This window comes from Apiospora marii (genome assembly GCF_038362585.1).
Source record: "Apiospora marii strain CBS 49790 chromosome Unknown utg000004l_segment0_segment1, whole genome shotgun sequence".
Lineage (NCBI taxonomy): Eukaryota > Fungi > Ascomycota > Sordariomycetes > Amphisphaeriales > Apiosporaceae > Apiospora > Apiospora marii.
Window position 1 is genome coordinate 900980 of NW_027117376.1, and position 17231 is coordinate 918210.

Sequence of the window (17231 nt, forward strand, 5' to 3'; positions counted from 1 at the left end):
CTAATCATTCAATCATCATCATCTTCATCATCCCCCGCGACTCTCCGCCGGAACACAATCGCCACCAACCGCCGCGGCCAGCCCGAGATGGCCTCGGCCCACTCGTCGAGCACGTCGCTGAAGAACATGAGCAGCCGGCTGAAGAAGAAGAGGCTCAGGAACGAGATGGTGGCGACCACGGCGAAGGTGTACCAGTACGTGTTGCCGTTCCACCACTTGTACAGGTCCTCGATCTGGATCGAGAAGTAGCTCGTGATGAAGCTGATGGGCAGGAAGAAGACGCTGAGCTTGGCCAGCAGCGTCGCGCTCCGCGTCAGCCGCGCCGTGGCCGACGAGTCCTTTTGCTGGGTGAGGTTGAAGTACTGGGGTTGAGGGCACAGGTTAGCTAGCAGCTCTTCTACAAAGGCGAAAGACGTCTTGCTCCTCCGGGCCCGAACTTACGGTATTCGACAGCGCGTTGATCTCCTCGAGGTAGCCTTCGATGGTGTTGAGCATGAGCCACCGCAGGCGGTCCGCGAGGCGATCGAACCGGTTCAGGGCCGACTCGGACAGGAACACCTTTCGGTTATGGGCGTACATCACCCGCGCATAGTCAGTCTCGTCGCCCTCGAAGTTCGTTGTGTTCATCCTGCTGAGACGGTGCCGCTCAGGGATTGGCTCAGAGTTCTTGTCACTCGTACGCATAATCTTGCCAATGAGATAACGGTACCCCTCAAACAAGTGCTTCAGCTCGCGGAGGTCTTTGGTTAGGTAATGCAGGACGGGGATGATGTCCGTGGCCTTGGTTTTGCATTTCCGGGTCTGTTGTTTATCAGTATCATGTTACGGGTACTGCATCATCATGCAACTTACCGCACTATGCAATATCTTCGGTGTCTGATATAAGTTAGCAGAGGTGGTCCCCATGATAATTTATCTATACTCAGCACTTGTAACTTGGATGACTCACAATATCCACTAGCTTCCTGGCACAGAGCCTCAGAGGTACTGCCGCTACATAGTCCTCAAACAGGTAGTAGAACAAGTTGCTGGTCCCTTCGGCAGCCAGGTCCGAGGGCGTGGTATGATCTTCGCCTGGTTCCCGTGGGTGGGACATGGCCTGTAAAGACTGGCGGACTGACGCCTGTGAGAGCGGCTGGTCCTCAAACCTCTTGAAGCCAAGCTCAGATAGTTGAATCAGAACCGTGGATATGTTGGTTCTCATGTTCTGGATCTCGGCTGCTCGCCAAGCGTTCTCGGACTCAGGGGCCTCGCAGTCCGGCTTGTCATGTATCGATATCACCGTGCCTGCCACGAAATTAGTCTCGCTGCATCATGAATGCCAGGATTCAAGGGTTCCCTACTGTCATGGCACACGGCCAGCCAACGGTAATGCCGAGGGGGTATAATGCTGTGCTTGTCCTTGTCTGGGCGCGTGTCGGCCAACTGCTCATCCAACCTGGGCCGATTGTGTAGCCAATGGGCACCGATACAGAGAGCTTCAAGTCATGTAAGCTTGACATTCGCGGGCCTGAAATTGGCAGTGCGTACCTTTCGGGTTCAAGTCAATATCAGAGTAATTCACCGTGTTCTTCATCATCATGAAGAAATCCAGATTGTCGTTACCAAAGGCTGGCGAGGCGGAGGAAGATGGGTTCTTTGTTGCCTTCTCTGTCCTGCCGAGCCCTTTCTCAACATCGTTGGGTTTCCGCGCGGCGGCCAGAGCCCCCGGGTCTTTCCCCTTGGTCTGGGGTGAGGTGGGCTTCTTGCGGGGCCGGGTCATGAGACTAGTCAATCGTCTCGACAGGCCATAGTGTTCCCCGAGCCGCACAGTCAGGGCCCTGTTGTGTTCATCGTTTGCCGTCCAGATATTGCTGGTTGCAACTTGTTAGAAGGGTGTTGAGCCGTGCTAAAGGTACCAGGCACCGTAGTTGAGTTGTGCCAAGCCCTCTAGGCACCTCCTTCTCCGGCAGATGGAGAGAGAGCACTTACATCCAACGAATAGGAAAGCCTTCATCGCGCTTCGCACCGAGGCGCTCTTCAATGTCCGTATCCTCGAGGTTGTAGGCAATGCGCGCATGGTTGGGTCCGAACTCTACCATGAAATTCTTGCAGCCTTCTGCTGTTGCATACTTCTCAGCATGATCGAAGGTGCCCTGGTCATCCAGGTCAGCAAATTGTAGGCCCCGCCTAGATGATGAGCTAGACGATGCGGTTTCCATTGTCGCGAGCGGTCTTTCCCTTTGGCCCAACTCTTCTCACTTGGGCCTCAAGATTGAAAATTGAAAATTGAAAATGTTTCCAATTGACGAGAGGCGTGGCAAGGCTGGCATACAAATAAAAGACATGTTGGTGTTCAGCTGGTCGCATGCTGCTGTCCCCGGCGGCTGGGTTCTGGGCTGGGGTGTCAGTCCCAAAAAGGGCTAGTGTCGGCTATTATACATTAAGTATGGAAGGGCCATCACACATGGGTAGTGAGTGACCTACGACCTTGCGGGACAATGTCTTCAACTCTCTTGCCAAGTACTGAAGCACACTGTAAGTGTGCTGCATGCCGTAGAGTTCACAGTTTTCTAGAGCAATACTCCGTGCAAGAGTAAACTAACCCTTCCAGGGTAGTACGCAATATTGATAGCAATTTAGGTATGTAATCCTGTCCGATTCAATAGGCAGCAACGTGAACCAAGTACTTGGTGCCAATACAAAGGAACGCCCTATTTCCCGCCACATAATTGGACAACCCCTACCCCCAACAACCTGGCTCTCTCAGTGAAACCCATTGGTATGCCCATTGGTGTGCCCATTCGTGTGTTCAGCAGTGGCCAACGGCTTCTCCTCCTGACTCTCAGGCTTGATTCCCAACGCCTCCAGCTTGGAGGCCTTGACCGGCACCGGCTCCACGGCCGCGGCGCCGAGCATGTTGACCGGCCGCCCAAAGTCCAGGCTGTTGATGACCGTGATCTTCTCCGACTGGAGGTAGGTCGTGCCGCTGACCTTCTTGGTCTCGAAGGTGACGTGGCGCCAGTGCAGCCCGGGCAGCTCCTGGTTGTGGTTGAGCATGTACTGGGACTGGATGACGGCCTGGAGCCGCCGGCCGCCCTCGCCGCGCCACTCGACCCCCATGATGCTCTTGATGACGCCGGGCCCCTGCGGGATGAAGGTCTCGAGCAGGTCGGCGATCTCCCAGGAGGAGCCCTTGAAGGCCTGGGCCGGGAAGTTGCGGGTGGCGAAGACGCCCTGGAGCCCCTGCTCCTTGCTGAAGAGGATGTTGTGGTAGCTCTCGAAGCTGGCGCCGTTGGAGAACTCGTAGTGACGCTCATACTTGTAGCCGCCGTTGAGGGTGGACGGCTTGAACAGGTCGGTGGCTCCGGCCTTGTACTCGGAGTAGGTCGGATACCCGACGATCAGGAAAGGAGCCAGGATGACAGGATCGAAGTCGAAGTCATGCTCAAGCTGGGTGCTGAGCTGGCCCTTGTTGGCGTTGCCCGCACCGAACGCTTGGTACTGAATGTCGTTAACTCGCACAGTGGTGAGATGGGGAACCTGGTCGAAAGACATGATGAAGTTGTAGAGGGTAGTAGCACTTGGGAAGTATTTGAGATAGGTGATAATGATATGGATCAGATAGCTTGAGGATGACGCCAGAGTTGGACCAGATAGAGTCGGATCAGAGTTGACCTTGGCCACCCTTTTATACTTGAATTCCGCTTCATTCTAAGCCCTTACCGCAGTCTGACTTATCGTACGAAAGGTCTTCTGCCGGCAGAGCAATATATTGCGAGTGCATTAATTCAACTTCTCCGCATGCCTCTACCCGGGGGGTTTGAGTTGAATAACATGGCATACAAGGCTATCAGCCAACCACTTGTTGTGAATGCAGGCCTATCATTTAAACATGTGTGTGTCTTCGCCGCCACCGACGTAACGGTGTATTGCGAACCGCATCATCGTCTTATCTACACCAAATTAGATTTGTTGGCTCGTCGGCGCGATGACAGCCTGCAGTCAACTATTGAGGGGGAAAGGATATGCATGCTACTTCAACCCATCCCTATTCACTTGAATATGATCATGATATCATGGGAGCAATGGAAGGGGGCGGGAGCATGGTCAATTCTGTAGACCCGCGATGGGCTTCAAAGGTCCCGGGTGGTGCTCAGGCCTCTCCTCTCTCTTTGGCTATCAGCATTGGCAAAAGACCAGGAAAGAGGGCGATTGCTTTATCAGATATTTCTCAACAGCTTCTCTGTCGAAAGTTGAATTAACGGGCGAGTCGTTGCATAATATCCATAGCTTCCCCAGAAACCCTATCTCCATAGCTTAGACGTCTCGTACGGGTTGGGTAGGTCTCTTTACCTAAGGTCAGCATAAACCACCTCTACCTGCCTCCCCAGCCTGACTGGCAGACCGGTTCGTGTGGGGTACATGTAGCTCGGATCTCTTGTGATCAAGTTCCCTACTTATACAATATTGAGACTGCTGCAATGAGATGCTTCTGGGCACTGCTTCACAGAGGGGTGGGTTGCTTTGGAGCTTCCAAAAGTAGTTATATTACCAAAAGCAGAATATCATCTCTACCCTGCGCAAATGGTTACTTCCGCTCGCTAGTTGTCTAGCCCGGCACTACCCGGACCCCTACGCACCACGACCCTGATCACCCCGTTTCTGAAGCCTCACATGTACCGAGCTCTAGTACACGAATCCGTCCCGGAATCAAGACTATATACATACAAGTCTCTCGTGAAGAAGACATCTCCCATATATGATAGTAAGCTTTTTGAGGCCGTCCCTACGGCTTCTCGTCAGGGCCATGCTGATGCTGAAGGTGGCGAGTCTTCTTTTATCCAAATCTCAAGTGTGCCCCGTCTTGCATTTTCACTGAAGTCTCTGGCCAATATCATTCTGATGACGAGCGATGTGCTCGCAATTGCAACCATATCGACAGGGAAAAGCGCCATGCTTTCAAGCAGCCCGTCATGCAGAGAGCGCTTTAGGGAAATGGACTGCCACCCCTTTTCTCCTCTACAAAGCGCGACTGGACCAACGTTCTTGGAGGGCTACATTACCGCCGCGGCCGGTGTAGACGATGCATCTGTCCTACCTGACAGCTCGTTTTTGTGGGATGGATTCTAGCCGGCTCTGTTTCAAACCCATTCGACGTCGTAGCGTACAAGGGCCTTCTGCGCATTACTTTCACGACTATCATCATGACAGTCCTGTATCATGTGGATGGGCGGATCGATGCCGGTAGACATGACCTGTTTGAAATCGTCGGAGGTTGGAGGCAGCTGATGACGGGCAAACCCGTCTTGGTCTCGGGGGATATCGGTCGCGATAAGCACTGGGTACGTAGCCACCGCATTCCGCTATGTACGACAATAACTACCTCGCCCGCCTTTATGCCATTCGGTGTTGCGGGACTTGCAGTGACAAAGTATGCATGTGCCACGTCGTTCATCTCTTCTATTCATCTATGAGAACTTTCTATTTCCCCGTGTAGCTCGGTTGTACTCGTTTTCGCAAGAGTTAATATGTGCCTGACCCGTTATGATCAGCGAAGGGTATTGTTCTCGTCAAGACAGACTTTCTAAGCATGGATGAAGCGGAATGCGTAGAAGCTCGCCCTCTTAACTCTATAGAGTCAGGATTCTCAACGAAAACAAGCAGTTTTGGATCTCCTGCACTTCCTCGATGATGGGTTTGCCTGACGCTCCAGGCACCTCATTGTCAGCATTCTTCCCGGGTTCCTCCATTGAATCTCCGTCATATCGCTCCAACTGGTGCCTCAACACCTTTTCCATGTTGCTTGCTTGGGTCAAGAAGGCGCTCTCGATACCAATGCTGTCGGGATCACTCATGACTGCATACTGGACGCGCACGTCATCAGTAGGGTGTAAACCGGCTTTCTTCCTGAGCTTTTGGACGCGGTTGATGATCTCACGACCGAGACGCTGGTCTCCAAGCTCTGGATAGATCGTCTTGTCAAGAATAATCAGCGTATTCCCGTCGACGCCGATTTCGGTATTCTTGGACCCCGACGAGTCTGAAGCAACGTCCCGTTTTACCACGACGTCTTCAGCGGCAACTTCAATTCCGTCAATTACGACCGTGTTTGTCTCAATCAAGCGCTTGACATCTGCACTGCTCAGGGTGACCAGGGCCTGTGCGATTTTCTTCGCATCCTTACGGTATTTCTTTCCAAATGTGGACCAGTTCGCTGTGCAGCTATACTGCACACCATAGCGGTTTTCGTCAGAGCTGAGGATCAACGTGATGATTGATAGCTCATCTTTGATGTAGTCGGCAAGTGACTCTACATCATCAAGGTACTCCTGGTCAGGATGGAGAACCGTGAGGGTCATCAAGGGTTGCTTGAGGCCAATGGCGGGCTCCTTCTCGCGGCAGGTCCGGCAAAGTTCGATGATAGCTCTCATGCGGGCGAAACGATGCTCGACAACTTCATCAACAAGCTCTAGGCGGGGCTCTGGGAACCGCAGGAAATGAATAGAGCGGACGTCGCCAACCAACAGGCTAGGTGGCATGAATTCTTGGAGATGGAACCACAGCTTGTCAGTCAAGAAAGGCGTGAAGGGAGCAAAGCTGCGTGTGACGGTGTAGAGCACGTCGAACAGGATGTTCAGAGCGATGACTGTCTCTTCAGTTCCGCGATCCCCTTTCAGCCGTTGGCGGTTGAGGCGAATATACCAATTCGTGATGTTGTCAATGAGCTCAAGGAGTCTTGGGACAACATTGTAAAGCCGATATCCTGTAACGCAATTAGCATGTTAAATCACGATGGCTCCTCCGGAGAGAATTTGCCTATGACCGAAACAACTTACCTGCCATCTCGTCACTTAAAGTCTTCAAGAAGGACTGACAGGTAGCCAAGATCCACCGATCTACGACATTTTCAGACAATGCAACCTTTTCTGCGGAGAATTTGAACTCGATCCCTTCTACTTTCCGCAAAAGCCGGACCTGGGCTGCGAAGAACATGTAGCTATTCCAGAGCGGTAGAAGGGTCTTTTGAACCATCTCTTTGACGCCGGTCTCTTTGAAGCTGAAATGCTCTCCTCGGACGACCGGTGAATTGATGAGATAGAGGCGAATCGCGTCACAGCCGTAGCGTTCTATGACGACGGCTGGGTCCGGATAGTTCTTCAAACGCTTCGACATCTTCTTCCCATCTGAGGCTAAAACCATGCCATTCACAACACAGTTCTTGAACGGGCAGACATCGAAGAGATAAACCCCCAGTACAAGAAGGGTATAAAACCAACCCCTCGTCTGATCGAGACCTTCCCCGATGAAGTCGGCTGGAAAGCGCTGCTCAAAAGCTTCCTTATTCTCGAAAGGGTAATGCTGAGAAGCATAGGGCATACTACCCGACTCGAACCAACAATCGAAGACCTCCTCGACACGGTGGAGAACACCCTTTCCCTGCTTGCTAGGTATGGTGATGTGGTCGATGTTATGTCTATGGAGGTCCGTGATCTCGCCTTGATAGCCGCTCAGGTCTTTCAATTCCTGAACGCTGCCGATGGCGACGACCTCTTCATAGTCATCACTCACCCACAAAGGTAAGGGAGTACCCCAGTAGCGATTACGAGACACGGCCCAGTCTCGAGCGCCGCCGATCCAATTTACGAACCGTCGTTCCTTGACAACGGACGGCACCCAGTGAGTCTTGTCGACCTCTTCCAGCATCTTGGATGTGACAGGTGGAACCTTGATGAACCATGAAGTGATGGCGCGATATATCAGCGGGGTGTCTGACCTAGGACACATGGGGTAGCTATGTGTAATGTTGGACTTGGCAACAAGTCTTCCCTTCTCTTGAAGATACTTGATGATATTCTTATCGGCATCTTTGACATATTGGCCAGCAAAGTCCGTAACCTCTGAGGTGAAGCATGCATTGTCATCAATAGGATTCGGGGGGAGCCGCTCCGTCGAGATGATACCGTTCTTCATGGCAGTGGCGAAGTCCTCTTCGCCAAAAGCCGGCGCTTGGTGAACGATTCCCACGCCGCTAGTCGCTGTGACGTAGCTATCGTTGTAGACACGGAAGCCGTGTTCCTTGAACTGGTCGTAGAAGTAGGGGAAAAGGGGCTCATATCTCCAGCCCAATAGGTCTGATCCCTTGTACCGGTCGACAACCTTGTACTTCTCCTTGCTCGGGTTCTTATACAGAGTCCCAATCAGTGACTCCAGTAGAATGTAGTGCATGCCTGCTTTCTCGTCGAAAATTTTGACATACTCGAAATCAGGGTTCGCCACCAAACTCGTATGCGACGGAAGAGTCCATGGAGTTGTTGTCCATGCAAGCAGGCATGTCTTGGGGTCGTCCAAAAGGGGAAACGTGACCACAATGGATGGATCTTGCACCATCTTGTAGTTTTCCTGAAGTGCACATGGTCAGAATAACGTGATAGGTTACAAGGGTCATGTAGAAATTACCTGGGCCTCATTGTTGCTGAGGGGCGTTGTGAGGGCGGTCGAATACGGCATCACCTTGTAGCCTCGATACACGGCACCTTTCTCATGAAGTTGCTTGAAGGCCCACCAGCAGCTCTCCATAAAACTGAGGTCCATGGTCTATTGTAAATCAACAGTCTCAGAGGTCAGTCACTGTGACACAAGTAGCGAGGGGAAAATGTGTGACAAACCTTGTAGTCGTTGTCAAAATCAACCCAGCGGCCCATCCTCTCAATCATCGTTCTCCACTCGGCAGCGTATCGCATCACGATGTTTCTGCACTCGGCATTGTAGTTCGCAATACCAAATGCTTGGATTTCCTGCTTTCCCTTGATGCCGAACGCTTTATCGATCTCGTACTCGATTGGGACGCCATGGGTATCCCAGCCAAATCGGCGTTCAACCAGGTGTCCCTTCATTGCCCAGTATCTGGGGATGACATCCTTGATGGTCGAGGTCAACATGTGACCGTAGTGAGGAAGCCCAGTCGCGAAAGGCGGTCCATCGTAGAAGGCGTACGGCGGATTGTCCTTGTTCAGCTCCAGCTGGATCTTGAAGGCGTCGATCTCGCGCCATCTCGCGAGGACAACCTCCTCTTCTTTAGAGAAGTTGATGGCAGCCATGTTTAGACGACAGGCTAGTTGTTAGTTAGCTGGATTCCCCAAACCGGCAGTGGAGCAATCGGGCTAAGACTGTGGACTCAAGGAAGCTGTGGAGATGTCAGTCTTGGGAACCTTATGTGACAAGTGGGGAGGGGGAGGGGGAGGGGGGTTTTGGGTCGCTCTCCATAAAAAGTGGTGCAGGGTTGGGCTCAGCCAAAGCCCCGCACTACCACAATCTTTTTCTTCATGGAACACCTGCATAGGGCACACCTTAGGGGGTATGTACCTAGCAGTTGTGCATAAAGTACTTCGCTTGATGACCGTACTTACTGTATCGGCATTACATTGGGTTAGCAGGCTTCGGACGCTGCCGGTGCTACTATTGACACTTTGACACTTATTCAACTCTGTTTGAAGCTTTACCAACAAGGCGATGTGACTTTTTAGCCCTCATCCAGCTTGACTCTGTATTCAATTGACGCAAAGTGACATGCATGCTATATAAATACTAACTTTAAAGATTCCATATCCACGTTGGATTCAATATAGTTCCTTGGTAGATCTAAAATAGAAAGAGTGCAACTATTGTGTCTTCATATCAGTTGCATGCTAAGCTTTGCCAAGCAAAACATACCTGGGAGACATCATGGCTGACTCCAACAGCAACACTGTGGACGAATGGGCCATCGAGTTGGTCCCAGCCAACGACGCAGGTCGGGCATTCTACCTGGCAGAGTACAAGCCATTCCGCCTTGCAGCGTTGAAGCAAGATCCTCACGGTAAGTTTTTAAGCGGCAGAGAAAAAAAGCGTGACACAACAATAGCATGCGTGTAACATTTCACCCCCTTCCCTAATACACAAATTAACATGCGATTGCTGTCGTTGTTGCAATATAGCTTTTGGATCAACCTATGCAAGGGAAGCCGCCTTCCCAGACGAGACCTGGCTCGAGCGACTAAGCGACCCGCGCATCAAGATGTTCGTGGTGGTGCGCCGACATGACCGACGCATCCTCTCGGCCGTGTCGCTGATTGGGCCCATGCCCCACGCCGGGCAGCTGGTGGCCAATCCCACGCAGGCCCTCCTGTCTCAAACGGCACCGTCCGGTCATGGTAGCACCGGCAGGACCACCAGCACCACCTCCACCACCACGGCGACCACCACCACTAGCACCGGCCACCAAGAAAGTGGGGAGGGCAGAGAAGAAGAAGAAAAAGAAGGAAAGGAAGGCGACCACCATCGGCAGGACAAGGATGCACCGCTACTCTACCAGAACGCGAGCGTCTACACCCGACCCGAGGCGCGCGGCAGGGGACTTGGGCTCAAGCTCATGGCCACAGCCGTCGAGTGCGTACGCCAAGAGGCCCGGCGACAGAAGCGGGAGTGCCGGCTCGGCGTCGAGGTCTACAAGACCAACCACGCCGCCATCAGCTTCTATAAGCGATGCGGATTCGAGGCGACGGCAACGGAAGCGCCCGAGTCGGAAGATGATGCAAAGCGGCCGGAGCTTTGCATGTACTACAAGGATTTCCTCCAGCAATGAGCACTTGGCACCAGCATCATTAACCGTAGCACAGACATGTTATGTCATGGTGTATGGGGTAAAAGTAAGTGGTAGCGAGCCTGCTCCTGTGCCTGCTGCTGTCTTTGCTGGATGGTTCTGTAGCAGCCAGGAACCAAGATTGATTAGTTATAATTAGTCAATAACTGATTGACAATATAGCCGTCAAAGTTGGAGGAGATTGCTTGGCGATGGACGGGCAACCCACAATGGTTGGCTGGCAAGCTGGTTCATGCACTCACTTTGGCCAGTTGCATGGTGTTGCCAGTGTTTCATCGCGGGCCCTGCGTCGATCCCACGCGCCGGTTCTTGACCCCTCGGAACAAGTGACAGGCGTCGATCAAACATCCACGACTCGAGCAGGTTCGGTTCGGCCATGACGCCAACCGGACAGTCCCTCCTGTGTTTATGTAGATTGTCTTTGCTTCTCGTCGGCTCGTCGACCGTTATAGTTTTTCTTACCAATGTTTTCATCCGAAATCTTGCGCCCATCATACAAGTAATCTTCCAATTAGGTAGCTGGAACCCTGCCGATCTACATACGCTCTGGTTAGCTTTCTTTCTCTTCTCTATACTTGTACTTACATAATCCCGCGGCAAAAGCAATGGTAATACTCCGCCAGCGCTGGCTGCCCCTCGCCGTCGCCGCCGTCTCCTTCCTGTCGGCCCAGCAAGCCGAGGCCGCCGGCCTGCTGTCCCTCCCCTTCTGCGTCGCCAACTGCGTGCAAAAGTCGTCGACCTGCAAGGCCACCGACACCAAGTGCCTCTGCCGCGCCACGCGTGAGGACGAAAAGTTCCTGCCCACCGTCGCCGCCTGCATCCGCGACGAGTGCGAGAGCTCCCTGTCGCTCGGCACCCTGCTCATCCCCCTGCGCACCAGCTGCCTGCTGTTCGGCCTGCCCATCCCCCACTCGGCCATCAGCGAGGGCAACGCCGTGCTCAAGGAGCCGCCCACGTCAACGACAAAGAGTGCCAGCGCCTCGACCACGGCCAAGGTGACTGCCACGTCGGCCAAGTCTACGGCTACCACCACCACCGCGCCAACAACCCAACGCACCACCACAGCGATACCCAGTGCGCCGCCCTTGACGACGGCTTCCCCCGCGTCATCGCCGACGACCACCGCTGCTGCCACCACCTCCACCTCCACCTCCACTACGGCGTCACCGGAAGCGACGGCGGGGACTTCATTGACCACATCGCCGCGCGTCATCCCCTCGAGCAGCCCCGTTGTTGACGGCAGCAAGGGAGACAATGGAGACAAGTTAGAAACCGACCCATTCGCAGCCCCGGAGAAGAGCGCCAGCAGCCGGACAGGACGGAAGGTGCCGTTGCTCACCAGCACCCTGATCTCGTCCACGGCTGCCATCCTGTTTGTTTGGGTCTGGAGCTAGTGGACCAAAAACAAGAAAACGAACAAATCTTGTCAGGGGTGATGATGGCACCCTGCGTCACTTACCAATAATGGCCAGGATACGCACGTACCCAATCCGGAGTTATATATCAAAATTGTTTGGTTTCGCTTGAGCAACATGATACCCGATACACGCTTTTGCCATTTCTTAAAAGGTTATGCGCAGGTCAACCGACAACCAAGGAGGAGAAACAATTATTAATGTCAATAATCAATAAAATCAGTCATACTCATAATATACATGTCATTTGAGGAGCCCACTCTTCTTCGTCCTGATCGTCGCTTATGAAACCTGTATAACCCATTATCTTCCACTCTAGGTGGCACACTTTTTGCTACTTTCCAGCGAGTCGCCACGTCATATCGTACAAAAGTCAGTAAACTCCTTCCCAAGTTGTTGTACCCCGATTTCACATATACAGAGCAAACGCAACACCCAACCCAGCAAGCGTGACCAGCCCGCCAGCATCGGCCGCCTCGATCGCGTACCCAGCTGCCTTAACAGGGGGTTTGGTGCTGTTACCACCACCACTAGAATTGCCAACCTTGGAGCCGGTACCAAGACTGGTGTTGCCGGCTGATCCTGAACAATTGCAAGTCATGCCAGATCCGGAACTCGATCCCGACCCAGCTCCTAGATTGGGTTAGCTGCTGCGGGCTGTAGGAGATAGAGCACTTCCTTCTCGGGTGTGCGGTCAGGTAGAATGGCGAAAAATCGGCCGACAGTTCTTACCTTTGGACTTGGTGTCAGTGGTCGAGTTGCCATGCGCCGTCGAGTTATCATGCGATTTTGAGCCATCATGCGTCGTCGAGTTGGTGGGCATCACACAATCGCTTTTTACGCCGGACAGAAGGCTCCCGTCGACCGTATCAGGGGTATGGTTTTCCTTCGTGTATACGAATTAGTATTATACTTACGGGTGCTAAAGGTCAGATAACAGGGGGAGGGGAGCAACGCACCTGGGTGTAAGCAGTGGTGAATGTCACAGCCCAAAGAAAGATAGCCGCAAACCGCATCTTGACGTGTGTACGCCTGAAGTGCTGCCTCTATCAACCTTGTTTCTTTCTTCTATGATAACTCCTCGTCGTTTCGCAAGGATATAAACCGAGTCTTCCTACAAAGACAAGACAAAAATGATGCTAGCATCACATGATCTGTATACAATACGGAGAAATGTTCGATCCCAGCTCATAGGCCATAGTGTACTGTATATATAACTATGGTAGAGAAGGAATGCCCGTGGGGATCAGATATCCATGATCCCCCAGCATCGGACACTACCAACCTCATCGGGCCTTGACGGTGTCTACGTAACCTACCTCACGTTCCCTCTTGGCGGTTGGACCAGATCCAACAAATGTCGTCATTTGAGGTGCTTCGAGTAACGATCAATCGCGCCTTGAAGGGGCTCTGATGAGTACGGACCAAAGCGTTGCAGAGCCCGTCAAGATGACAGTCTGCGTGGGCAAACGACTCTTGCCAAAAGCAATGCTCCTACGACTCGATTCTGTTGCCAGCCCAAGCTCAGACCACGACAAAAACCCTAGCTGACTCAAGATAGCGAGCTGATTATCATGTGGGATATTCGGCCGATGTGTTGTTTCTGTGGCTGCTGTCACCTCTTGTTGGCGGCATGACAGGTTGTAGACGAATCTGCCAAACAACTGCCACGGACATGAACCAAAATAGAAAGCCAACGGGATTGGTGCGTGCTAGTCAGGTTCTCGGGTAGTGGATGCACTGGCCGCTGAAACATCTCTGGAACGGACCTTTTGATAATGTCATGCTATGCCGTTTTGAAACACCTCCAAAAGCCAATGCCGTATTGCATTGCTCTCGGAATCTCAACTACCATGAAAAGCTAAGAAATAGAAAAGCAAGAATTCCTCTAGCTACAAGCGACATCGAGACACATCTTTCCATATCAACCAAAGTATCCCACGTGTCGCTTGGTGAACTAGCATCACGAACTAGTGGTACTCGACGCTCCAGCACTGAGCATCTGCTCGAGCATGGCTCGATACTTACCGCCGGTTCTCTGCATCCGCCCTACTGATTGCGAGGCTTCTATTTCTTGCTCTAGAAAGGCCCGGGCGACTCCTTCCGCTTCCTCTAGCTTGGAGGTTTCCGAATCAGACAGCTTAGAACATGCTGATTCTAGGTCTTCGTTGCGAGCGAGAAGCAGTATGATGGACTCTGCTCTCTCTACAACAGCGTCGTCGATGCCGTTCATCGCTGCGCACCTGCTGCCAAAACTGGACACGCTCCGCCCTGGAACCAATTTGAACAGGTATGTCACCTGGTCCTCAACTGCCGTTGCGTCAAAATCGAGATGGACATCCATATGAGCAAATGCTAGCTCCGCACTTTCTGCAAGGAAGCCATTCTCGAATATCTCATGGAAATGAGTCGCGGCAAGCACCTTGGGCCTTTCGGGTCCAAGTCCTGTGAAATGGCCTAGCAATGCCGTGAGCAAGCCAGCACCATCTTGACTATTTGTACCTTTTCCAAACTCATCGATGAGTACGAGGCTTCGTCGAGTTGCGAAGTTCATCGCAAAAGCCGCTTGGCGTAAGTCGATGGCGAAGGCGCTTTCCTGCCTCGTCACGCTTTCGCGAGTGGCAATGCGTGTAAGGATTCGATCGGTGACCCCGATGAGTGCTTGATCAGCGGGCACGAAGCACCCCAGATGTGCCAGGTAGACAATCAAGGCTATCTGCTTCAGATAAATGCTCTTTCCTGAATGGTTGGGTCCCGTCAATATCACTGTACTAGGCAGGCCGCCAGGCGAAGAAGATCCTGCCGCAGCTTCGTCAGAGAGGTTGCTTTCGTTTTCGTCCCCGCTACCCCCAGCCAAGTCACAATCATTTGAGATGAAAGAGGGTACCACGAGCTCCTGCAATGGATGTCGTCCACCTTCGATGCGCAGAACGTTCTCGGGGACAACTTTGGGTGCCACCCATCCATATTTTCCTGACCCAACAGCCATTGCCAATAGACTATCGAGTTCGCCAATGACATCCGATGCTTCACGAATAGCATCCTGGTGACTGAGAACGAGGACTGAAAGCTCGTGCAGTATCTCAATTTCCCGATCTAGGAGTTTTTAGCATTCAGTAATAAAGGGGAATAGCTCGACATCCTTACCAATGATCATGCAGTAGGTGTCGCCACAGTGTTCGTCCATTTCCTTCATCCGGCGGTTCTTACAATATACCTCGTCCTCAGTGACAAACATCTGCTCCCAGACGTCGTTCAACCCTTCCCCCTCGTAGTTAGGCTTTCGAGTCTGCTCATTCAACGAAACGATCGTGAGAAATCCAAGCTGAGGGAAGAAAACGCAATTTCGTACGTAATGCTGAGCCCACTCAGGTATGTCACCTCGCATCTTCTCGCTGACCTCGGTGAGGAGATGTTCCATGCCATCATATTGTCGCTTCATCTCGTCCAGGTTGGCATCGACACCCCTTTTCACTGCTGTTCTCTCTCTCTCGCTCGACTGTTCGAAATCGATAGTCCGACTGATGGACTCACCAACATCGACCAATGGGCCTTGGTGAACCATCTCTAAGACTCGCATGATAATTGGGATAGTTTCAGCGGCCGACATCTGTGAGAGAACCTCACGTATCCTGAGGGCATAAAGGGCAAAACGCTGGAGAGATGCCCAAACACCATTTTGTATGGACACATTACAGCCAGGACTGTCCACACCTTTTTCTAGAAACGCAATGGTTACGCGCATGTTCTTGACTTTGCGAAGATCTTTGCCGAGCTGCATGACAGTTTCTGCGTTTCCAGCACGTAGGAAAAAGGCGATAGTCCGCTGCCGAGTCCGAATAAGGTCAGTGTCAATACTTGGTCGCATGAACATCTGCCGCAGCTTGTGCTTTCCCTGAGGCGTACAGGCTAGGTAGTGAAAAAGACCATAGAGCGACAGGTTCTCCTTCGCCCCTGAACTCGATTTATCTGGCCCACGCATTTGACTGTTCGGATGATACTCGGGCTGAATGATCTGCAGAGACATCATTGTATCTGCGTTCACAAACATCGAATCGAATAGTGTGAACATGGCAACCGATTTCACCGAAAACGCAACCAGTGCATCTGGGTCATTCGGTAGATATTGAGTTGTTCTTCTGCGGTGAAGATCCCCGAGCACAGCACCAGCGCAGCCAATCTGGTTTCATAGATTAGCAGCAAGTTTCCAGCTGGCTCAAGGAAGTACGTACGGCGAGACGACTTTCCAGGTTGATAATTGTTCCTAGCCTCATTCGGGACTCTTGTGGGTATCCATGCTGCTGTTCGAGATCACATTGATTCAATATTTCATCCTCCATCGAGCCATGGCGCATGTCGTGAAACGCAGCGACTTGACTCTGGACATCGAGAAGCTTGTCTACTCCAGCATCGTACTGGAAATTTGCAGATTTTAGGGTGCGCAATATGTACGCTCCTTGCGCGCCATCTACTGAGAGTCAGCACTTCTCTTGTGGTGCTTGGCATACTCATTACCTTGAATGCTTCCGCCCTCGCTATGCGCTCCGCTCTGGAGTTTATCATGGGCCTCCTGAGACACACGGGGCGGTATTATGACGGTCGTTGGCTTCGCATGGAGAAGCAGAGTGTCAACGATCTCCATGCCAGCCAATGAAACATCTTCCATGAGAAAGAGTGCCTCCTCGGAAGCAACGTAGTATGCACAGCCGACATTACCATTGCCCTTCATATCTAGAGCCAGGATGACCTCGTTTAGTGCGTCGGCATTGTCGGCACCAAATGGATCATCGGTATGGCCTTGCCCACGATCGTTACCCTCAGAAGAAGGACTGCGACTTGAGGACGATGCTCGAAGTGACGATGGCCTCAATGATAAGCGTTGTCTTTCAGGGTGTGGCGGCAGTTGAGGAGAGTACACAGATGCGCGAGATACGGCTGCAGGACTCGGGCGGAACCGTGAGCCTGGCATCAACAGGCTCGATGAGCTGGCAAGTGGTGGATCATCCCAACGAGGATTCGAACTGGAGGATCTTGGCCTGCGTGCCATTTCGGGCAGAGGGGGCGTGCTGGCAAATGATCTCCGAGGAGACTGGGACTGTGCCGCCTGATATGGAGTACCACGCCTTTGTGCCATTTTGTCGTCGTCGAATCCTCAAGGTGAACGAATATAGGCCCGATTGAGGGTGCCTCTGACC

General features: G+C 52.4%; 7 protein-coding genes across 7 annotated transcripts; 2 read left to right on the top strand and 5 right to left on the bottom strand.

The window, feature by feature from the left end:
- Positions 1-8: 8 nt before the first annotated feature.
- Positions 9-2201, bottom strand: PG985_007240 (uncharacterized protein; the record flags this gene model as incomplete). The annotated part of the gene is made up of 7 exons (XM_066827009.1): positions 9-362; positions 442-801; positions 853-876; positions 950-1287; positions 1344-1478; positions 1531-1853; positions 1972-2201. The coding sequence occupies 7 exons, from the start codon at positions 2199-2201 to the stop codon at positions 9-11; spliced, it is 1764 nt and encodes a 587-aa protein (XP_066684684.1).
- A 544-nt stretch (positions 2202-2745) lies between these two features.
- PG985_007241 (uncharacterized protein) lies at positions 2746-3537 on the bottom strand (the record flags this gene model as incomplete). Its single annotated transcript, XM_066827010.1, has 1 exon — positions 2746-3537. The coding sequence occupies one exon, from the start codon at positions 3535-3537 to the stop codon at positions 2746-2748; it is 792 nt and encodes a 263-aa protein (XP_066684685.1).
- Positions 3538-5612: 2075 nt separating this feature from the next.
- On the bottom strand, positions 5613-9080 carry PG985_007242 (isoleucyl-tRNA synthetase-cytoplasmic; the record flags this gene model as incomplete). Its single annotated transcript, XM_066827011.1, has 4 exons — positions 5613-6745; positions 6819-8382; positions 8440-8577; positions 8649-9080. The coding sequence occupies 4 exons, from the start codon at positions 9078-9080 to the stop codon at positions 5613-5615; spliced, it is 3267 nt and encodes a 1088-aa protein (XP_066684686.1).
- A 625-nt stretch (positions 9081-9705) lies between these two features.
- On the top strand, positions 9706-10603 carry PG985_007243 (uncharacterized protein; the record flags this gene model as incomplete). Its single annotated transcript, XM_066827012.1, has 2 exons — positions 9706-9838; positions 9957-10603. 2 exons carry the CDS (start codon positions 9706-9708, stop codon positions 10601-10603), a joined length of 780 nt encoding a protein of 259 aa, XP_066684687.1.
- A 623-nt stretch (positions 10604-11226) lies between these two features.
- PG985_007244 (uncharacterized protein) lies at positions 11227-12015 on the top strand (the record flags this gene model as incomplete). Its single annotated transcript, XM_066827013.1, has 1 exon — positions 11227-12015. One exon carries the CDS (start codon positions 11227-11229, stop codon positions 12013-12015), a length of 789 nt encoding a protein of 262 aa, XP_066684688.1.
- A 430-nt stretch (positions 12016-12445) lies between these two features.
- On the bottom strand, positions 12446-13052 carry PG985_007245 (uncharacterized protein; the record flags this gene model as incomplete). The annotated part of the gene is made up of 3 exons (XM_066827014.1): positions 12446-12618; positions 12769-12922; positions 12996-13052. The coding sequence occupies 3 exons, from the start codon at positions 13050-13052 to the stop codon at positions 12446-12448; spliced, it is 384 nt and encodes a 127-aa protein (XP_066684689.1).
- A 947-nt stretch (positions 13053-13999) lies between these two features.
- PG985_007246 (Bcmsh5) lies at positions 14000-17170 on the bottom strand (the record flags this gene model as incomplete). Its single annotated transcript, XM_066827015.1, has 4 exons — positions 14000-15132; positions 15184-16216; positions 16269-16507; positions 16552-17170. The coding sequence occupies 4 exons, from the start codon at positions 17168-17170 to the stop codon at positions 14000-14002; spliced, it is 3024 nt and encodes a 1007-aa protein (XP_066684690.1).
- Positions 17171-17231: the final 61 nt, after the last annotated feature.